The sequence below is a fragment of the Pleurodeles waltl genome, chromosome 5 (genome assembly GCF_031143425.1).
Source record: "Pleurodeles waltl isolate 20211129_DDA chromosome 5, aPleWal1.hap1.20221129, whole genome shotgun sequence".
NCBI classification, from domain to species: domain Eukaryota; kingdom Metazoa; phylum Chordata; class Amphibia; order Caudata; family Salamandridae; genus Pleurodeles; species Pleurodeles waltl.
Window position 1 is genome coordinate 1,848,883,417 of NC_090444.1, and position 23,620 is coordinate 1,848,907,036.

At 47.1% G+C, this 23,620-nt stretch overlaps 1 protein-coding gene across 2 annotated transcripts in view; it reads right to left on the reverse strand.

Moving 5' to 3' along the window:
* Positions 1–23,620, reverse strand: part of KIF6 (kinesin family member 6) — a 1,127,187-nt gene that overhangs the window by 946,172 nt on the left and 157,395 nt on the right. For both annotated transcript variants that reach the window (XM_069236333.1, XM_069236332.1), the window contains exon 5: positions 20,180–20,289. In XM_069236333.1, the coding sequence (XP_069092434.1) occupies positions 20,180–20,289 (110 nt within the window). The remainder of the gene's footprint in view (positions 1–20,179; positions 20,290–23,620) is intronic.

The following is a 23,620-nucleotide window of genomic DNA, read 5'->3' on the forward strand; positions in this document are numbered from 1 at the left end:
CTTAACGGTACGGCTGTGGGTGTAGGTGATATCTTAGAGCTTAGGTTCTTGAAGTCGATGGATCGGTGGTAAGCACAAGCTAAATCCACGGCCATCTCGGTATTGACGTTCGGGTGCTGTCGTATCCAACTCCGAGTGGAGGGGGAGGGACTCTAAATATTGTTCTAAGATTACTGCCTTGATAATGTCCTCCCTCTCTGTCCCTATAGGCCCCAGCCATTTCAATCCCAGGTCCTTGACTTTATAATAAAATGTCCGGGGATCCCCTGCTTGTCCCCATTTGATCTTCCGTAATCGCAGCCGGTAGTACTCGGAATCATGACCTACTCTCTCTAATATGCTTTTTTTAATGTCTTTGTAGGGTGTGGTACCATCTGGATTAGCGGCCTGATAAGCTGTTTGCAGGAGGCCTGTTAATAAGGGCGCTATGTATTGGCCCCAGCGGTCTTCTGGCCATTGGGCAGAGGAGGCCTCCCTTTCAAAGTTAGTAAAGAAAGCGTCAGGATCCTCCCCGTCCTGGTACTTCTGGAGCACCAAACTAGGTACATTGGGGTGGACCTTGCTAGCTGCAATGGTATCCGTGAGTTTTTGGAGGGCCGTCTCATGCACCAACTGGTTATTAGCTATAATGGTGGCTTGGGTTTTTAATGCGCTCTGCAGTGCCTCTCGGTCCTCCTTGGCCTCCCTCTGATGGGCCTCCCATACTAGCTGAAGGTGTCGTTGTCCTTCAGCTAGCTGCTGTATCATGTCCTCCAAAGTGGGTTTGTCCCCCATTGTCACCTTTTCACAGTGGTCCTTTTATCGCACCTTTTAAAATCCCACTTCTGACACCATTGTGATAGTGGGTATGGCGATAATAAGGATTAGAGTCCTGGAGTGGGTGAGAACCAGTGATTTTATTTAAAGTTCATTAAGGATATATGAATTATTCAAGTGAATACGGATGGGGTGCTCTTCATAACAGGACGTCCCTTCTCTCCTCTTTCAGGTCCCCTCTTGACTGGCGAAGATGTTCCTCTCGGGCTCTCAGACGTACCGAAAATAAAAGGAACAGAGATAGAGGTAAGTCGAGGTGTTATAGAGGGAGACGTCTTATTAATAGTAGAAGAGATAGAGAGAGAGAGAGAGAGAGAGAGAGAGAGAGAGAGAGAGAGAGAGAGAGAGAGAGAAAAAAAGAGACCCTTTTGAAAGTGTGTTGAGTTGAAATCAGCGTGTGCAGGAACCAATCACCTCTTAGTGTCCTTTGAACGAGTTTCTGTCCCTAGGTGCTTCTTTAAATCTTAGTGAGTAGTGCTCTTTATTTCTGTCTTTTTACTCCTTTTCCTTATCTCTACCTTTTCTCCTCATACTCTTCCCTTATCTCATTAATGCCGTTTTCTCCTCTCCTACCCTCTCCAGCTTCCCCCTCCTGTCTCCCTGTAAGCCCTCCTCCCTCCCCTCTCCTGCCGTCACTCTCCCCTTTTCTTCAATGGAGCTTGTCCTTTAGAAAGGACCGTACCTTGCTTAGCTACGTCCCTCCTGGGACGTAGCGGTATTCGCGTCCTTTGGCTCTGCGCTCGGGTCGAGCTCGCGTGTCCGCCTCCAGGGGATCGTCACTGGTCCGGGTTCCCTTGGAGTCCTTCGTTCGTCCGTCTTCCTCCCATTCATCTCTGTCAGCGGTTTCTGTTTCTCTGGCGCGCGAAGTCCGTCGCCCTTTTCAATGAACCGGGGAGCCCGGATATCCGGGTTCCCTGGAAGGTTTACGGCGTCCTCGTCACCATGGGGACCGGGCGTGGCGTCGTCTGCACAACAGAATCGGGACTCAGTTCCCGATTCTGTGCAGCTGGGAGCCGGGTTATCCAATAACCGGCTACACCCCCCTTTTGGCCCGGCTCTGATTGCACCCCTCACACCTGCTTGTACTTCTGTGAAGATGGTGCAACAGCAACCTCCTATGAGTGGCGGGAAGGAAGAAGGTAGCCCCACAGGGGCTTGAGGGTGAGACGACACCTGCTGGCTCCACAAAAGCAGGATGAGCACTTTGATGAACTCTTGATGGTCATTAATTAAGGATGTGAAAACCACCCTGGAACCTAATTTGGATGAGCTGGAGGTTCATGTGGAGCTATTGAGAGCCAACCAGGCTAAGCTCAGAGACAGGGTTGAGGCGAACACATCAACATTACCTGGGATGCACCCCTAACTAGTGGAGATGCAGTCCTATATTAAAGAACTGTAATCAGAAGTTGCTCATTTGCATGACAGGGCCAAGGATACAGAGGGCTGATCATGCTGGAATAACATTCGATTAATGGGCCTCCAGGAGGGGGCTGAGTGACCCAACATAGAACTGTTTCTCGATGACTGGCTCCTGCAGATGGTGCTGGGCATAAAAAAAATCCACCTTCTTTTCTGTGGAAATGGTCCATTGGGTCCCGAGCCCGCCTCCACCCCCAGTGAACATCTACCTGGATTAGATAAGCAGTTAAGCAGAAATTAAATCAACACGGAATGAAGTACTCTCTAATGTTACCGGGCAAGCAGGGGATTGTGGACGGCACCACCATCTTTTTTCCCCCCAAGTTATCTGCAGACGCTTGGGAATCATAGAAGGGGCTGTTCCCGATCCTCCAGAGTACACAACTCGAGGGAGACAGGAGACGTCCTTGCACGTCCAGACATTCGTGCAGGCTGCCCAGGGGCAAACTCATGCATGAACAGGCTGCACATGAGCGGGCCAGGCAGTGGCAGAGCTGGAGTCGCAGCACAGCCTGTCACTGACTGGCTTGGAGGCCACCTCTCTGGGACATGAACTGGCCCTTGCAATGTAGGACATCCTGGCCGAGCTGCGATCAGGACCCAACCTCACCCTGATGATGGCTGTTTAATTGATGTGACCACTGGTACAGTATGAGGCCTCTTGGCGCCCAATCTGCTGGAGTGTTGGGGCGATGTGTTGCAGCTCTCCTTGCACTATGGGAGGGAGGGCACATGTTGTACTTGTAAATGGGCTTGGACTTTATACACCTCCATTATTTGGACCCTAGTTATGGAATGTATGATGGAACCACGCATGCTGGAAACACGCATGCCTTAAAAACGTGGCCGGAACAACGAAAGCGTTGTTACCATGCATGCCTTTACAACGATTTTTCATTGTAAAATCATGCCTAGTAAAGGCATGTGTGGGAACACCATGCGTGGTTCTATCGTACCACCCCCTCCCCACCTCCCTGAGGCCCAAAAGTATCCCACCCCTAAAACCGGGCCTTACCCTCTCAAATCACAGTCTCCTCAAACTGACACTGCAATGGGGCAGACGGACGGCACCGGTACCCACCTGAAAGATGCACACTCCGGCATTGAAGGACAGGGTATTTAGCGACATAGTGGGCACGTACCTCACTAACTACTTCACTGAAAACAAGGGACCTGCCAACAATGCAGGGATCGATGGGATGCCTTTAAGGGGGTCACATGGGGATTGTGCACTACCCCTTCATGGGGTCCTCCTCGTCCCAGTCCTCTTCCCTCATTTGTTAGGACTGCGACAAGGAGTACCCCTAATTGGGGTAATGAAGATTACCAGTAAGTAAGGGAACATTAAAACTTCATATGGGGTAAAACACACACTGCAGGGCTGTTGAGCTTGAACATGATGTATGGGTGGCAAAGGTAAGGCTGGGACTAGCACACGGAACAAAGAAAGTGACCCCTCCCTCTGCAGGGAACATAGGGAGGTCGTCGCTAGAATGTGGAAACTAGACTATGCGGAACATGCGGCACAGCAATATGGGGAGGGAGACTGAGCTGGGCAAGTACTGGCGTGGCTCCTGAATTTGAAGACACAGAGGACCCACATGAATGCTATCAGATCCCCAACGAGGCGAGAACTTAATACGCATATCGACATTAATCAAGTCTTTTTTAATTATTACACTTCACTATACAGAGCAGAGGAGGATCAGATAGGTCCCACCCCAAAGGAATTCCTGTCCCGCGCCTGGATACCCTACAGCGCCACACTGTAGACAAGATTCGGCTAATGATTGGTTAATTAGCATGTAACAAGACCCCCGGAATGAATGGATTCCCAGTGGATTCAGCACATAGTGTGCCCTTAGTGCCAAAACTACAAAATATGTTCCTATGGGCGAGAGAGGAGGGTGCCCCCCCCCAGCATTCATGCAAGAAGCACTGATCGTGGTTCTAACCAAACCAGGAAAAGATCCACTGGAGGTGCAATCGTAAAGCTGCTTACCCTCCTCAACTCGGATAACAAGGTACTGGGGAAGGTTATTGCAAATAGATTACTACCCTGTCTATCCACATTGGTCCACCAAGACCAGAATGGTCTCATCCCTGGAAGAAACGCATTCTTAAACTTAAGACGCCTCTTCCGATTGATGGAAGAAAATCGGCAGGCAACCTCACCCTGTACAGCTCTTTATTTAGACATCAAGAAGGTATTTGATGCCCTAGAGTGGCCCTACTTGATGGAAGTGCTGAGGAGAATGGGTCTGGGCCCAAAGATGATGTGGTGGATAATGTTACTCTACACTCTCCCAGTAGCCCAGGTGAGAACGGGTGGAGAGATCGCTGCAGCATTCGGAGTCCACAGGGGTACAAGACAGGGGTGCTTATGGTCACCGATCATCTTTTCACTGGTCCTGGAGTCCTCAAGTATCTTTTTTTTGCCTGCGAGGACCACAGTGGGGGATTCAGAGTGACAACTCTTGGGAGATCATCTTGCTGTGTGCGGAGGATGCACTAGTGTACCTCAAGGATGTGGATCTTCCGATGGAGATGGAGACGCTCAATGACTTTAAAAGGGCCACAGGCCTTCGGCTGAACGGGGTGAAATCTTGCCTATTCCCCATGCATTCTCTCACTCAGGGGGAGTGGGAAGCACTGCCTATCTTGGCGATGGTCTGGCACCCCAACACTTTCCACTACCTGGGCATGAATATAAACAAATCAGAAGGGGACGTTGTACAAGGGAACTTGGGGGTAGTTCTACACACAGCTCTTTGGCGCTCTGGAATTCCTTGCTGTTATCACCATTGCACAGGGTGGAGACAGCTAAGATGCTGGTGCTGTGTAGATCACTGCACTATTCCGCAGCTTTCCCAATTACTCTCTCCCGGCGCTTCTTCAGGGAGATGGGCTCTATTCTTTTGGATCTGGTTTGGGGCTCCAGCCGCAAGAGAGAGGCGTTGCACAAAATATATCCCCCTATGGAGCAAGTCGTGCTGGGAGCACCACATTATGAGCTGTATTATGCAGCAGCCCAGTTGCAGTGACCAATGTGCTGGCTTCCAGACACTCATAGCCCCGAGCAGGCGGTGGTAAGTAGGAACCTGGGGGACCGCACAATAATACGCTGGTTGATGGATCCTCAAGCAGCTGCATTATGTCCCAGCCAGTTACCCACAACCGCCAAGTGCTGCTGGTACAGATATGTCCAGCTTAAGTGCTGCCAACCGCCCTACTCGCTAAACTTACCAATATGGGCACCGCCAACTCTCAGCGGAGTGGCAGCGTACCATAATATTGGACCATAGAGGGATGCAGGCCTCACTGCAATGGGAGAACTTTAAGTGCATAAAACCCTGCTCACCTTCCCAGAACTTCTGGAACAATATGTCCTTGCCGAGGGCCAATTCCTGTCCTGCTGTGTGCTTTCAGCCGCTATAGGGTGCCTCTGGGGATCCGAGCACCTGGAACCAGACCCCTCTGGTCCTCTGCAGGCCCTGCTCACTCACAGGACTGCCAGATGAGCAAGTACAGTTCTGGAGAGAACACATCATGGACTTCCCCATGCAACCGGGCAATGGTTCAAGACATCTACCATATGGTAAGGTCCGGGCCCACTACTGGATGCTTCTAGGGGATGGTAGTGGAGACGCTGTTGGACCTTATGGAACGGACATTACCCACTGACCCTTTGCGATGCATACTGAGGATCACCACGAACGTGCGCAAGAGTAAGTACGCCTTGATATTTATAGATCTAATGTATATGTTGGCAAATACTGCATTGCCATGACATGAAAGTCTCTGGAAGCCCCAGTGGAATTATGGGCACAGGATCTGCTTGGGTGGGTGACAGCAGAAGTCTTGACATGGCACTCCTTTGGCGAGGCAGGAGGGGTATCTTCCGCACTGGGATGCCTAGGACAAGTAGTTAGAATAGCTGGCAGACGGCCTCCATGAGAGACACTATAGTCACCCGGCTTCATGGAGAGCATAAACCACAGTCTGGGGGCTCCCTGTCCCCCCAAACGTAACACACAAAGGTTGTATGTCCCTTGGTCCCTGCAGCCCGTTGCCACTTGGCCCCACCCGTATCCCAGATACAGGCCCCTGGCTGCGAAGACATCATCCTCACACTGGCCATTGTATCGTACCCCCGCACCTCCCCCAAATAACTGCAAAGTGTACTAGGGCACCGTCGCTAGCACTCCAGAGGTTCTCAGACTGCCTCCACAGGAACATGGTTTGAAAGTTTACATCCTACTTGGGCGTTTCTTTTTCATTTCTGCACCCTCTCACCACATGGGCTTCTGGAGAATAGATGTATGTGGACTCTCAACCTGAAACACGAGAACATGAGTGTCCCGGGGCCATGTAACTCGCAGCGTGACCATGTAGTACTGCTATGATGAAGTCAGGGACACTGATGTCACTTTCAGATCATATAATGGTGGTGTCCTCCGGGTTGTCAGGTCCCTATGCGCTCTTTGTCCATCGCATTTGTACTGTGTATCCGTGTAAAACTAAAGAAATAAAAGGATAAAGAACCACTTGAAAAAAAACAGTGCTTGAGATGGGCCTGCCTTCTTTAGTCAGTCGTCAAGGTATGGGAAGACTAGTATTCACACCCTCCCCAGATGGGCAGCAACCCCCAGTATCACCTTTGTGAACACCCGAGGTGCCCTCGTAAGGCTAAAGGGGAGCACGGTGAATTGAAACTGCTCTCGGCCACCCTGAAACCTCAGGGAGCTTTTGTGGGAGCTCAGGAGGGGGATATGAAACTAGGCATCTTACATATCCAATGCCACCATCCAGACTTCTGGATCCAGGGCAGACAGAGCTTGGCCCAATGTGAGCACTTGAACTTGCCCTTACTGAGGAAAAACTTTAAAGGGTGCAGATCAAGTACAGGACGGAGGACCTCCATCCTTTTCGGCACCACAAAGTAACTCTGATGCTGGCACCCTTTCTATGCCTCCCTTGGCCAAGAGAGCTAGAACTTCTCCTCTGAGTAGGGACATTTGGTGTGAGTGGCGTGTCGGAGGAATGCAACAGGAAGGGTAGGGAATAACTGTGTTTCACAACGTGGACACCAAGTGTGATGATCCCCTACCTGAGGACATAGGAGGGGATGCAGCCTCCCACTGGGTGAACGTGCGCTGCTGAAGGTACATTAAAGTTACGTTGAGACAGCCCTGGGAGGAAGGGGCCGGAGTGTGGGTTGACAATGCCCCTGGGGGCCTGGCCACTTTCAGCTCGAACCCCAGCCTCTACCTCCTAAGGGCTGGGGATGCCTGTTGCTGCAGAGGTACACACTGACGTTGCCTCTGCTGGTATCCCCTGCAGAAGCCTTGAAAGGGGTGATTTTTGTTGCCAAACTGCTGAACAGACAGAGCTAGACCCAAAGAGTGGGCATTGGCCTTGTTTTCTTTAAACCTTTCCAAGGCCGAGTCTGCTTTCCCTCCATAGAGCCTACAAGCATAGAAGAGCATGTCCATGAGGGATTCTTGGACATCAGAAGAGAACCCTGAGAAGCGAATCCAGGCTTGGAGCTACAGCACCATGCTGGTTCCAGCAGCTCTACCAAGACAGTCAGTCATATCCAGGGCAAAGAGGATGGAGCACTTTGCCACCATCCTGGACATCCATGATAGGGCAGTGTAGCGTTGCACTTATTTCATCCGGGACAGCTGGCAAGATATCAGCCACACTGTCCCACAGTGGATGTGAGTACCTGTCCAGGATGCAATCAGTACCGACGGGCTTGAGGGCAAGGCTGATGGAAGAAAACATACGCTTTACGAATGTCTCCATGTTCTTTGATTCTCTGCCAGGGGGAGTTGTGGTCAATGCATTACGGTTAAGGCGACAACTCTAGTGGGTGCCTGTACCACTAAGCTCTCTGGAGTAGGGTGTTAGAGTATAAAGTCTGGATCCCCAGGAGGAGGTCTATGCTATCTTGCCACTTGTCTATTTACCAGAGAGCAAGATCCTGGCTTTACCCAGTGCCCACCAGCACATCCCAAAGGGCCATATTAAACATAAGCAGATGTCTTGGCTTGCTTGGCCTGGGCTTATCACCTATGCACAACATTTGTTTTCACCTTTGTCGTAGGCAGGTTAAGGTCTAAAACTTCTGCTGCCCTCCAAATCACCCCAGTGAAATAGGAGGAATCTTCTGTTATAGCTGCGTTGGGTCAACATCTGGAGAGGCGTCCAGGCCACTGGCATTTTGTGAATCCTCATCGTAGGATTCATGCATGGTGCTCGACTGCATGTGTGGTGCTCGACTCCAAACATTGCTAAACTCCACGCATGATGCTAGACTCTATGCATGAAACTAAAGTTGACTCATGAAGCAAACTCCACTTGTCATGCTAGACTCCACTTGTCATGCTAGACTCCACTCATGAAACTCGACTGCACACATGACGCTAGACTCCACTACATGCCCAAAAAAAAAAAACTCAAGCATCCCTAATCTGTGCAGGTCTACCCGCCAGGCTCCTAACTGTGCTCGTCCTGGTCCCACACCAGCCTCCATGGCGGTGATCCTGGAAGCCAGCTAAGACCCGGTTGTAATAGCTGATCCTACCAGGTGCTCTGGTGGTGGTCTAGAAGAGACAACCTCTCTTGCTACTTTCAGCCTAAGCCCCGGGGACCCTAGCATCAATAGAGATAGGGGGTTCAGTGAAAGAGGAGAGACAGGTAACGTGTGTAAGGCCATGACTGAGTCTACACTGCGCCCTACGCAGAGGCACAGACCCGGCCCTTCACATGACCACGTGAAGCACCACAGGGACTTGGGTGGTATATTCAGGATGAGAGCAAAGGGCGCTCCCACTCGCCAGACCACGGCCCGACATAGCCACAGACACCACGATCACGTGAAAAATGTGGATTTTTACAGGGGCATGGCTCGTCAGTATAATTGGGGGGGGGGTGAGACTCGGATACCTTAACATCCACACGGGTTAAAGTACATTACACAAGAAGCGGGGGCCTTGATGAACAGCAGGGAGAGGAGTGCGAATTGTGAGCGGCACTTATAACTCGACATTTTGTAAAATAACCATTTTTAAGACCTTTAAAACAGAGCCAAGAGTGTGTGTGTGTTTGTCTGCATGTGGATGTAAAACTCCCAAGTGAAATCCGACAGACACCGCACCATACCTGACTTAATGCACCTGCGCTATTTTTTTGTATATTTTTTAGGGGGGTGTAACACTCCAAACTCCTCCCCCCACCGAAGCTACATCCCTGATTCCTGATTACCTACACTCCCCAGAATGGGGAATAGCTAGAACCCCTAATGGCTGGAGCTAGGTGTGGGGGTGGAACCAGTCAGACCTGCAATTTCCAGGCTCAAAGTATTTCTGGACTTAAATCTGCCCAACTCGTAATGAGGACCTAAGAGGCTAAAACATCCTCTGGGCAGCAGGTATTCCAAACTTCTAACAAGTGAATATACTGATGTAAACCATCTTACCCAACTAGAAACAATTAAGAATTTCAATTGATATTGTTTTGCTTAATGCAAAAGTTTCCACATTTTATTCTAAATTGTTTGCCTTTTAAAGGAGAGCAGTTGTATATCACTGAGATGCACATGAAACACAATTTTGCAATAAAAGCGCAATACTCGCAATGACACACTGACCGTACACTGAAATTAGGGTCAGAGCGGTCTCAAACAGAACTAAATGTTATGACTTCAACAGACCCTCCCAGGACTCAGAAATGTGGGAGTGGAACATCATACTTACATCAGGTCTGCTAGCTCAGAGCACTAATGCATCCAGTGCAGGAATCTGTGCCTCGCCCCTTGTCACAGGCTCCAATCCCAGCGAGTGCCCAGCCCTCCATCCTTCCCGGGCTGATAAAACAAGTAGAACTCAGAAAGGTGGCTGTGCAACATCATGTGTACATCAGGTCTGCTAGCTCAGAGCACTAATGCATCCGCTGCAGGAATCCGTGCCTCGCCCCTGGTCACAGGCTCCAATCCCAGCGAGTGCCCAGCCTTCCATCCTTCCCGGGTGGATAAAACAAGTAGAACTCAGAAAGGTGGCTGTGCAACATCATATATACATCAGGTCTGCTAGCTCAGAGCACTAATGCATCCATTGCAGGAATCTGTGCCTCGCCCCTGGTCACAGGCTCCAATCCCAGAGAGTGCCCAGCCTTCCATCCTTCCCGGGCTGATAAAATGAGCACCCTGAGGTGGGTAAAAGGACACATCTGTTATTCAGCACCAAGATGCTCCAAGAAGTGAACCTGCGCTTTACAGATATAACTCTACAACACCCACACACGAAGCATCTATTCTAACACAACACACAACACACACGGGCAGTCAAGTACACGCACATCTGTAACACCCACACTACACAACCACCATAAAGGTAACTATAATACAGATAACACATACTCATATGTAAGTCTACAACACCCACACATGAAGCACCCTCTCTAACATAACACATATAATACTCTTTGATTTGGTGGTTCTCCTTGCAAGGAGTTCTCCTTCTGTCTCTTCTGGGTACACTCAATATTTAACACTCCTTGGGTTGATGGTTTAACAGCACCTCCAATTGCTTAACCTTTTTGGTATTGGTATTTGGTTTGGTGGTTTAACACTGTCTCAAATGGGTGAACCCTCTGCCTGTTCTGGTACACTCCATAAAAAATACTCCTTGTCTTGGTAGTTTAACAAGGGCATCCAATGACTTGCCCCTTTGTTTCTTCTGGGAGCACTCCTTATAATGCTGCGTGGTTTGGTGGTATACTCCTTGGATAGGTGGTTTATAAGGGCCTCCAATTGGTTGCACCCACTTGCCTACATAGGTCCACTTCATATAAAATACTCTCTTATACAGTTCTTATTAAGGTATGTGTTAGGACGACAGAACTTCAGAATATGGGTAACTGATTCCTTCCTCACCATCAGAGACTGTCTGCTCAATTTCTGGCTAGCTCACAGTGCCTCACCCAAACCCTTAAGCTTACCAGGGTGGAAGGTGATTACGGCAACCTAAAACATGACACACTGACTCCCGAGAAAAATCTCACCTTTTGTTGTATTACTCATGCATGCCCAGGAGTAACACAAGAGAGATACAAGATGTGTTTTCAATATATTTATTGAAACAATTGTAATCTTGCATAGAGATAATTAGCTGCAATAATTAGGCAGATCAAACAGAGCAAAGTTACAAGCATTATGAACACGGTGAAGATAATGAACAATCCAACCATGGTAAACAAGTTCTCGGAGTTCTAGAGGTTCCCACCTAACGCTAAGGCTATACTGAGAGCATAGTGGGTGTACCCTATGCCTGTAGTACTGATGGAAATCCTTTTGGGAAGCTGGCAGATTAACACCAGCAGAGCTGTATGCCGTACACAGCTTTCGTCCCGGGATGGTCGCAACTGGAGTGCCCTTCAGCTCCTTTTGGGTTGTGCACCGTTTATGTAATAAAACCACACAGTGTTAGAAGCAAGCTCCGATGCAAGGATATATCTAGATGTTAGAAGCTGTCTCCTGAACGGGCAATGCAAGCACTAGGATATTGTGCACTGTGTACCTAGCCTTGAACAGAATGTACAGATTATACGCCGAAAAATGGCTAACTAAAACAAGCAACATGTGGAATATGTTTCTAAAATGATATCAAGCAAGCTTAAGTTTGTAAAATGTCACAACTAAAAGCAATGCAGCTAAAACGTGTAAAATGTAGAATATAAAGTGAAGCTAAAATAGGGAATCATCGTCGGTCCAAGAAGGCCTCACTACAACTCCTTGGTTTAGTTCTTTAACACCACCTCCAATGGGTTGCCCCTCTGTCTCCTTGGGTAATTTCTATATAAAATACTAATTGGTCTGGTGTGGTACAACAGAACACATAAAACAGCACAACAACAAAGTACCAACACACAGCACTACCTCTACTCACAACAAAGCAACACATAACAATAATAAAACACACTAGGTCAACTATTATACAAAACACATCAAAACAACACAATAACATAACTACAGAAAAATACACACTACACTTGAACGCTTAAATAACACAACATACAAAACAGACAACATATTTAAACAATACAGTAATTTAGAAACTGTAAAGCAAAACAATATACGCCCAACACAAGAACGCCACACCAATTTCACAACACACTAAAACAACACAAGTCAACAACAAAAGAAGAGCAACACATGCAATCTTGGATGTCTGTTTCCTTGTAATATGGTGTGATGTTTTGTAGCATGTTGTTTTGTGTGCTGTGCAATGGTTCCCTAGACAGTGAGAAGCACTGTTTGTGCTGTGTTGTTTTAACGATAATACAGATAACTTTTGTTTGCTTTCATTTCTGCTGTTTCTAAATGCTGTAAACAAGAGATTATTTTTACCCAATTTATGGCACGCCCTTTAACTAGCTCTGAAATTTGGAAGATAGGGTCTTCTTGGCTGGGATTCAAACTCTTGACCTCCAGAAAGTGCCACTTGTCAGTTGTGAATGTTCAGCTGGGTAAGTCATGCCCCCAGCATTTTCATTTGATGGACATTGAGATACTTGGGGCTTGATTTCGATTTTTTACTCCATCACAAACGTGACGGATATCCCGTCCCCGGTATTCCGATTCCAAAAGGATGTCATGGGATCCGCCAATCTCTAAATCAGGCCTTGAGATGTAGCTTACCACTAGAGTATGAACAACAAAACTGTTTAACAAGAATACATATGCAAATTGCTGCAAGAGGCTTTGGGTCTAAGGAACAGACATGGACGATGAAAAAAAAAAAAAAAACAGCTCCTTCACCCAATCAGATTAGATTTTTTTTTTTTATATAGTCCGTGGGTGTTCCACCAACCCGAGTTTGTAGTCCATCCACAGCTTTATCGTATGGTTAGCACCAAAATAAAAAAAATTACATACCAATTTCTCAAAAACCATTCAAAAGATGTGCACTAAACCAAGCAAACCACTTCTTTGAGTAAAGTTCTACTTTTATACCAAGACTGTTGTAATTCCGTTCAGATGGGTTTTCTGTAGAAGATATCAAGGGATCTTATGGGAGTCAAAATGGGAAAAGTCAGTTTTTGACTACCCCTCAAACCCCTTCTGAGGTAGATCTAATGAATGTTTTTGGAGATTCTTTAAACGGCACCTACATTATTAAGCAAAATAAAAATGTATTTTCAATTGAAACCCTGACCAAAACATAACTGCAGAGGTCCCTTCTATAAAATACACACACAAAAAAATAAATATATATATATATATACACACACACACACACACACACACACACACACACACACACACACACACACTAGTGTGGTTGCCACTAGGTAGTTTTAGTTAGGACCATGTTTCCATAGAAAAAGTGTTTTTTGACTTGGCTATATCTGTGGCGCCATTTGATGAATATTCATGATTTTTTTTTAAATAAAGTGTTTCTGAGAATCTTGTTGTACATGGGAAGTTTCGGGGTGATCCGTCAAGCAGAGACCGAGAAAAAAGGGGGGTGGGGGGGTCAAAAAAGTGTGTTTCCCATTACAATTCCCATAGGTATTTTGAACAGGACTACTGGCCAAACTGCAGGAAGGAATTACACCAAATTTGGCATAAAGGTAGCTTTTGGTCCAGAAAAAAGCCTTTTAGTTGTTTGGTGTAAATTTGTTCAGTAGTTTTTGAGATACTAAAAGAAAACAAAATATAGATATCTAGAGGTGCAAAGGGTTCACGATTAATAACAAGTTTCTGCAGGGAAATGCAGAGCTCTGATTGGTGGCCAACACTTCAGCCAGGAAGCGTTTGTAGCCATCTTGGGAATCGGCTTCAGCCCCTCTCCCCCAACCCCCGGTGACCACCGCCTCCCAGGGCCTACTTGAATCTCTGGAAGCCCCCCTTAAGGAGCCATTAGTGGCCCTGGGGACAGCCACCCCCCAGGTCCGGCTCCTGGTGTGTCCCGGGGTGCCCACCACGGGACATAGCTGTTTGCTCTCACTTAGCGGCAGCTTTGACAGCTCCCGCCAAGTCAGAGCAAACACTTCATTTTCTGCAAGTGAGAGCTCTCAAACAGCTCTCACTTGTAGAAAATGAAATTTTCATCTGTTTCCCTGCACACAAATATGCCCTGTCACCACAATGGCAAACTCCAAGAATGCACAGAGGCATGCACTGTCACCCTTTCTTCCTCATCATGACACGGACAGCAGCTGTGACCTCACAGAATCAAGCAGTGTGCCCACTTTCAGGTTAACCATCACACCAACAGGAAAAAAACAACCCATAGATCCACGTAGTTTATGAATGAATATATGTGTAAGTCCTCACATCTTCACCTTCCTGGCTATGCATGGTTAGGTGACGATAAACCACTAGACTGCTCTTTTGTAGCTGTGGTGTACCACACGATAATCAGGAATGACCAGGCTCTTCTCTAGTACACACCACCACAAGTCACAGTCGTTTACAGCTGGCCATGGACAAAGCACAGAAGGCTATGGCTTTTCGCTGAAACAATGAGCTATGTCATGGGAACAAACACATACAACTAAATGTTCACAACATCTCTTCCTGTGTTTATGCCATTTTTGCTCTCTATGTTCATATCATAAACCATACAAAAGAAAATGGTTTATTTCCATCACTTTCACACATTCATCTGAAATCCAGATGTGTTGCCTTTGCCAATGCTTATTGGTTGGGTGACGGATAACTGCCACTATGAAGAATGGGTCATGTGTAGTCTAGCTAGTCCTACATTTCTCATCAAAATCCTTATACCTGAAGTGGGCTCTGAAACAGATATTCACAGGAAGAACTAAATAAAATAAACAGGCACCCCATTAGGTCTGGGGTTATTGAGCACAGGAGAAGCAGACAGAGTGGGCTATAGTTGTAAAGTAGCCCCTATGTAGTTCAATGCGAGGTCTGTAGCAAAGGTGGAAAGACACACTCAAGCAGCCAAAAGCACTGGATGAGAGATGAACACTCAAGTGGGATGAGCCAAGACATTTTTTTAATTATTGTTATTTGCAGCAATTTGAGCTCAGCTTGCAGTAAATGCAGGGTTGTAAGAACCACAAGATGCACACATAAGAAGGCACATGGTCAGTCAATCTCAAGCACAGAAATATCACTTGTGAGATAAGAACACAGGCATAATATAGGAGGTCCATCTGAAGACCCGAGGTGTCCATCCATCCACCCCACCGCTCTCCCACCCACCTCCACTTAAACGTCTCAGTAACTGCGCCAACTGCCCCACACCCTGTCCCATTTTTTGGGGCAACCCCTACTTTGATAGTCCACCTTTTATGCCCTTTGACACCATGTCGGACTCCCAGTCTTCAATGCGGGGTGGAGCCGAGGTGCCCCAGGTCCTCGCTTTATTACCCTTGGCCACAATTAGCTGCTACCACCAACCAGAGCCGCCGATTCCTAGGCCAGGGCTCCTCTGCTGTAATATTCAATAGAAGTAGCTTGGCCTCTAGTGGGTACTGTTTGCCTAAGGACTTTGGTCATAATCTGTTAACACCCCGGCCCAGTAGAGTTGTATAGATGGACACTTCCACAAAATATGGTAAAAGGTGTCTTCCTGCCCACAGACCCTCCCGCACAGCGCTGAATCCCCCTGCCCTTCCTATCTATGAGCACCCTGGAATAGTAAGCCCTGTGGAGAAGCCGTAGTTGGACTAGTCAGAAGCACGCTCAGATCACCACCTCTTTTGGGCTTTGTACAGCTTCTGTCCAGTCATCGTCCTCCAAGGTTCCAACGTACCTCTATCAAGCTTCTCTCAAGGCGGTGAGCATATCTGGGGCGTAACTCATTATTTTCTTATAGGTCATTGAAATGGCCTGTTCCCCCAAAGTAGCTAACAAAAGGCGATCCTACAAAGGCAAGGTCTCTGGCAGTTGTCCCCCCTCCAGTGTATGGCATCGGAGAGCATGTCCGAATTGTAAGTATCAGTAGCGCTCAGTCTCTGCCATTTATTACTCCTGGTGGAGGATCTCAAAACTCACCATTGTCTGCCCTCTCCAAATATCTCCTAGTTGTTCCAGACCTACCAATGCCCACTTCGAGAACCACTGAGAGCACCAACCTCATGCAGGATGTCGCTATTCCAAAATGGAGTCTATTCCATCAGTTCATCCTCCCAGTCTAAATATTTGTGGACTCCCGCCGTACCCGTATCACCACCTGGGCGTGGATTGGTAGGGTTCCCTCTTGTGCTCGGCTATATAAGGGTGCCTCCTAGCCTCTGCTCTCCAGGGCGTTCCTGTCTACTTGGTACACTGGTTCTGCTTGCCCCGCAAATGCCCAGTCATTGCCAGCTACCAGCTGTGAGGCCCAGAAATATTTAAGAATGTCTGGGACCTTCAATCCCCCATCATACAGACTGCTTTGTAAATTACGGAGTGTGATTCTGAACACTCCACCATCCCATAGCAATGTCCTAATCTCATGATAAATCTTTCTGTAAATTTCTGGGGGTAACTTATATGGTGTATTGTGGAGAACATATAATAATTGGGGTATTGAAAGAGTTTTAAAAAGGGCGGCTTGGCCCATTCGGGACACCTGGAGTGTGCGCCAGTGGGCCACGTCTCTGTAAAGTCTGGGCTGAGCTAAGACCTGATTGCTAAAGCCTCAAGCGAATGCCTGAAAGAGCCTGGATGAAGAAAGCCAATGGTTTAAACAGACGGGCCCAAAGCCCACAATACGCATATTGTTAGCAAGACGTCGCTTAGACAACCACACTGTAAAAAGGCAGACCTAAAATGTATTGGTTTAACAAGAGTAAGCATTTAATTTGTATGATTACAATATTCCGGTCTTTGCTTTATGAAATCTATGTATTCTTGTTGTTTATTTTAATACTGGGCCTAAGTGTGTGTTTGTCACTTGCACTAGATTAGCTTAGATTGAGTGCATGAGTGATTTTCTTAAAGCTGGGAAGATAAAGGCAAGTCATGTAGTAATAACCTGATTATTAATAGTGTTATCCACAGCCTTCTACAGGATATCGAAAGAAGTACCCTCCTGATCCTCTTTCCCTCATCGGACTCAGAATCCGAAGAGCTCTTTCTCCCTAGGGCAGGACTTCACCAGGCCCACTACACCTTATTCTAGACCTTCAGCTGTAATCCACAGGGAACTGCCAAGAAACATGCACGTGCCAAACACGCATCATATGCACTGCTGCGGCTAGTACCACCCGGCACAGCTCTTTCCAAATTTTCTCAGAAGGAACCCACTTGGAATATGTATTTTCCGACATCCCTATCCACATCCTGATGACCACCTGGTGGCCCGTCTTTCCCACCATCAGTATAAGGAGCCAAGAAAATGGCCACAAAGCTACTCTCTGCTCTGCTTGCTAAGGGTGTGATTTTTCTAAAGTGTACGACTACGTCTGAATGAAGATGTACTGCAGCACCAACTGAGAAGAGGCCCTGAAACAGGACCAGACCTTCCAGGCCTCCTTTGAGCTTCCCCAAGGCTAAGAGGAGGGTGAGAACCAGAGGAGAAGGCCATGTGCTGTGATGTAGCTGGAGCATGAACTGCTGCAATTCCCATTAGAAAGGAAGGGAGGAAAGGAAAAGGGGAGAAAGGTCATTTTGAACCAGCTTACTAAGGCCTGAGCTGCAAACCTGCAGGAACAGTGGGAATCTGCTAATCGGGACAGATCGAAGATACCAGATCGAGACTCGCATCACAGGTGGGTCCAGGATGTGCTGGTGAGTGTTCCTTGACACCGGGTGAGTGTTCCCTGTATTGACAGTTGTAGACTTCACGTAGAACACCTGCATCTGAGATGTGGTGACCAACAGTCCTCCCTGGGCCAGAGTGTAACCAAGACTTCCAGAACAGGTTCTGCTGGCTGAGGCTAATCCCCCCCCCCCCCACGTCCAGAATCATCAGAACCATCATCCGATGACTTATGGTGGATTGCCAATATTACGCATGAAGGGCTCGCTGAACCTGACAATGTCTATCCAACTGTATACAGGAGTATGTGCATCCTTGGGGGACATCGGTGGTGAACAGTGTTCTTCACAGATAATGGCCAGTGTCCACAGAGCGCCATGAATAAGCAGTAAAGGACTCAAATGATGGTGTCTGCTTTTAGTCAAAAGAGGCAACAGCGGAGAGTACTTCTTCAATGTAGTGATATCACATCAGTGTAAAATGACTTCCACTGTAAAATTGGTCTCCCATTTCCAAACTCTGATTCAATCACAGATACGTGAATTAAAGTGTTCAGTTTTATTTAGAAGCCTCGTGCCAGAAGATCCTACAACTTGAAGTCCACTTTTAAAAAGAGGCTGAAGATCTATTCCATTACCAGTTCTCCAAGCTTTGAATTTTGATTCACAGCCTCCTTTTATCAGGCATCTGTCTACCTGCTGTTATCCACTGATCCCGGCTGCCAGCTTAGAGAGGAGAAGCAGGCATTTTGCATCTTAATGGACACTGCAAAAACGACTTTCAAGCAAAAACACATTTACTTGTATTGATGAAAACTAATCAACACCTAACAATGTTACAAAGAGGCCCTTGTAAGACTACACTGAGAAAAGGCCTATGAGGCAGAGATAGGGGTTAACAAAAATTCCACTTTCATTAGATGCTTTCTTAATTAGGAGCAGTTGTATGATTATAGAATTTAATCAGTACCAAGTATGGTGGAACATTCTGCAACTACATGTCAGAGAGAAACAGATGTTGTAATTTTGGTAAAGAACTGTTTAATAAACAGAATCATATAAAAATAAGCATCCTGTTTATAACTGTGGACAGAAGGAATTAATTGTCATAGTCTCAAACACTAAGCTCTTCTTTCATCACTGATTACACATCAGGACAGCTTTAGAATGTTTCAGCACTTTTGTGCAAATGTAGGACCAGGTTCCAGCAGAGGCTGCCCTAGACAAATGGATGTTTCTTTAGACAAAACTGGGAACAAGACTGTAGACAGAGGTGAATATTGCTGAGTACAATGGTAACAAACCCCCCTTAGCTATGCTTGTGAGGGGTCTCCATAGGCACCCCACTATTGCTCCTGTGCTCCCAAAAGCATGTTGAATAGCCATAACCCCAGATTTGTCTTTCTGCTAAGTGGCCTGTACAAACCTCTGTCCGGTTCAGGTGTAACTGGTTTGTGTCCAACACGTTTGTCTCTGCTCCACTCTACTTTGCTAATGGAATTTATTGATGTGATGCGGGTATTTACACCAAGAGATCCTCAGTCACCGCCCTCACCACTGCAGGTCTTCAGTCAGAGCTCAGTCTGTGGTGTGTACATAAAGGCAAGGAACCAATCTCAAAAGGGGGGGCTAACCTCAACAATCTTGGAAAGGGATGAGTTTTTCCCATAAGCTGCGAGCACGGCGTTGCCCTCACAGATCCATCATGCAGGACTTGCTTGGCTACTCACTGGAGATCTTCCAGCCAGGAGGCCTTGTGTCTGGGGTCAGAAAGGGGCTGTAACCTCAAGAATCCTAAACTGTGACTTGGAAAGGGATGACCTTTTCCCATAAGCTGTGAGCAGGGCTTGGCCTTACATATCCATCATGCAGGACTTGCTTGGCTACCGAAGGGAGGTCTTTCAGCCAGAAGGCCTCATATCTGTGGTCAGAAATGGGCTGTTACCTCAACTACCCCAAAGTGTGACTTGGAAAGGGATGACCTTTTCCCATAAGCTGTGAGCAGGGCATAGCCTTACATATCCCATCATGCAGGACTTGCTTGGCTACTCAAGGGGGGTCTTTCAGCCAGAAGGCCTCATTTCTGTGGTCAGAAATAGGCTGTTACCTCAACTACCCCAAAGTGTGACTTGGAAAGGGATGACTTTTCCCCATGAGCTGTGAGCAGGGCTTGGCCTTACATATTCATCATGCAGGACTTGCTTGGCTACTCACGGTAGGTCTTCCAGTCTGGAGGCCTCGTGCCTGGGGTCCAGCAGGTCATAGCCACCCTCATTGTAGATTTCCAGGTAGGAGATGTAGGTTGTGTAGATTTTGCTGCTGTCCTAAACAGGAGAGGAAAGGTAGACATACACAGAATTATACGAAGAAGCTGGAACCAAGAGCAGAAGACGCATGGCATTTCTTACAACACATTTCTGCCTTCACCCATCTCATCTCTGTTTATGGTTAGCATTTTACAAGGGTGGGTCTAAGTACAGCACATCAAATATCCCTCTTTCAAGGATGGTATTGTCCGTGTGCAGGAGAACTTTCAGAAATTTGACGTCCAGGATGGGAGCCTCTTCTCACTCTTAATTTTATTATTGGTTCCAGGGTTGAATCTAATGCATGTATTCACAGAGCACCCTAATAACTACAGAGGTGCTGAGGGTAAGGCTCTAAAGCCGCAGGGTTAGCCCCTCTCTGGGGGCTACTGGGTAAGGGCTCCTGCCTCATTCAATGACATTTACCTAATTGGCATCTCTCATCAGCCATTCACCTGCAATCCTTTTGGTTTGTTCAAATCCTTTAATTGTACCAATAATTAACTATAAACTGTACACAGAACACTTTGTGTTAACTCTTTTTTATGTAGTGAAAACACCTACTATAATCAGGCAAATCAGGACATTACACTTCAGGAAGAACTAAACAGCTCTCACATTATGACACTAAACAAAGGCTGAAAGCCTGCCTAGAATCCTGAACAGCCTGAACTCCTAAGTTAGAGGTCTTTAAACTTTAAACTTTTTTGCTCTGAGCCTCCCAAAGCAAAATCTTTTGTAGACAAGGGAGGGGAGAGCTAGGGCGGTTGAGTTTTGTGGTGGGGACAGGGGCAACTGTGTGCATGAAATCATTTCAGGGATACTTTTTCTGCAGCTCATAATCCACAAAAATTGTGACACATAAAAGAGAAAATTAAAAAGACAAAAAACAGAAATTGACCAAATACCCCTGCTCCTGATAATTTGGGTGTTGTGAGCCCCTCACACTCCTGGGTCCCAATGCAATTGCACCTGCTGCGGCCCTGAGAAGCAGGCTATCTCCTCTGCGTCTTTCAACCCTTGTCCACCATGCCTGATCATCATGCCAATCTTGAAACAAGTTCTCTTTCTGTTTCTCTGGAGTTTGATATACTACAAACTCAGCTTTACGGCATTGGAGAACTTTAAATGAGCAACAGTTACATTGCACAAGGACAGATGCAGTTTTTAGGCGGATTAGGTGATGTGCCCAGAATCACAGAATGCTGAACCAACGCGGGGAACAGAACCTGGTCCCCCAGCTCCTATCTTGGCAGCTCGCTCTGTTGGGCCACATCTCTTCCCTTTCAGAAAGAATTGGCTCACTCCTGTTGCCTTCCCTTTTATAGGGTAGGTGCCCTCGGCCCTAATGCTAGCAATGAACAAAACGCCATATCCTAGTAATACTGTCACAATATTGATCCAGTGGCCCCTTCGGAGCCCCGGATCCCAGCGCTGCTGCACCTGCTTCACTAATGATAGCTATTGCATTGGGAAGTGGGCTGCCATCTCTTGGACGCCCAAACTAAGGTCTGACGCCCTCTCCCCTGGGCCATTGCTCAGAGGCCCAAAGCTTCACTGGCACTGCAAGTGAGTACTGGGTGAAAGCAATGAAGGTTAGCAAAACAGCCATCATTAGAATTGAGTTGGATACTCATACAGGTCAGCCCTGGTGCCACTCAACCAGCAGCACCAATGGAAACGACAGCTCTCTGAAGCAGGCTGCGGGCTCTCACCACTCCACAGGGCCATCACTCTTACACCTAAGGCACAAAGCAGGCTTTCTACTACTTGGTGTAAAAAACAAAGCGAAAAAATGCCCCACATATCCCCCCCCCCCCAATCGCTTGGACGCTGTTCTGCGCACAGCAAGCGCCAGTGTAACCAGGGACCTAATACTAGGGCTCCCACTCCCCTTTTTCATAGTAAGAGACATAATTGGGGTGCACTGGACACCTACACCCCTGCCCCCATTTCAAGAGCACATGCTAAATTAACAGTAGTGATGGCACTTAAAAAAATAAATATAGAGACCCCCTTATATTGCCCTCCTTGCCTAGGGGGGGGATCTCAGAGAAAGCACTCTCTGCCCATTTGTATTTAAAAAAAATGTGCACCTCTGAAACTACCTGTTGATCTGGGTCTCTTCTGGTTTCTCCTGGGCCATTACCCTGAGCCCCCGGGGGTCCGAAGGATCAGGGCCCTACATCTGAATGCATCCCTGCTGGCCCCCTCCCTGCCAGCCTCTAGACTCACCCACCCCCTAGAGCTTGGCTGGCCTTGAGGTGCCTCTGCCTGAAGGTGAAGGGGGTGTGGTGGCCCCTGAACTGTGAAACACATGGGGTGGGAGGGGTAGAAAACTAAAGAAAAAACAAACCTTCTCACCAGAGTGTTTACTACATAAAAAGAACTGTAAATGTGTTCATCTGGTTGAGCACCAAAAATAAGGGCAGCTTTGGGCTGATATGGGCTTTAATTGATAGATCACTTGAAGTTCCACCATGACAAAGATTTGTTATTGTTGAGAGGTAATGCAAGGGTATTACCAGCTGAGTTCTGGAGTTCGTCCTTTTAATGGACACATATAAAAATACTCTTGGCATGGTCTGATTACTTATTCCCATATAGATGTGGATGAGCCAACTAATTAACAGAGAGAGCCGAGCCAAGGACTGGCTCTAAGAGTCTGTGCACAAGCCGAGCCCTGAAAATATCCAGAATGTAAATCACGCAGCAAACATCAGATCAGAATATGTTAAGGTGCCTTCAAAATTCAAAAAAGTGTATTTCTTTAACTCATGAAAGCTTTTCACCTCAGTACATCAGATTATTTGAAAAGTATTTATTAAAAAGACATTTTTTTTAAACATGAGCTGAGAAACATTTCCCCCCTGCCCTGATGACAATCAGTGAACTAGGAGGCAAGGGCGTTGTTTTGGGTGATGTATATGTGGACTAGGTTCTTATTAAAGTTGGAGCAACACTACAGACTACTGACTAACACAGGAGGTGTTTTTGTACTGTGCACTAGGAACACAGGCTCTTGAAGGTGCTGAACAAAAGAGGTTCAGTGAAATAAACTATTTTCCTAGGATCACACTCTGGTCAAGCAGGGAATCTGTGATTGATCCCAGACTTTCCAGTTTCACACGGAAATTCGACCACTCGATGGGCATCGCATCATGAGATGAAAGGTTGATGCTTTTCTCCATAATTTTGGGAGGATGAGGTTTGAGCATAGGTAACAGGCAGTATACACATTAAAATCTGGTTCTCTATGACACATGGTCGGCAGCTGTAGCCGGTAAGCCACAACGCCTCAAATGAAAGCTTGGCTCGTTTTTGGCTCGAGACTCTAACTGGGCCTTGA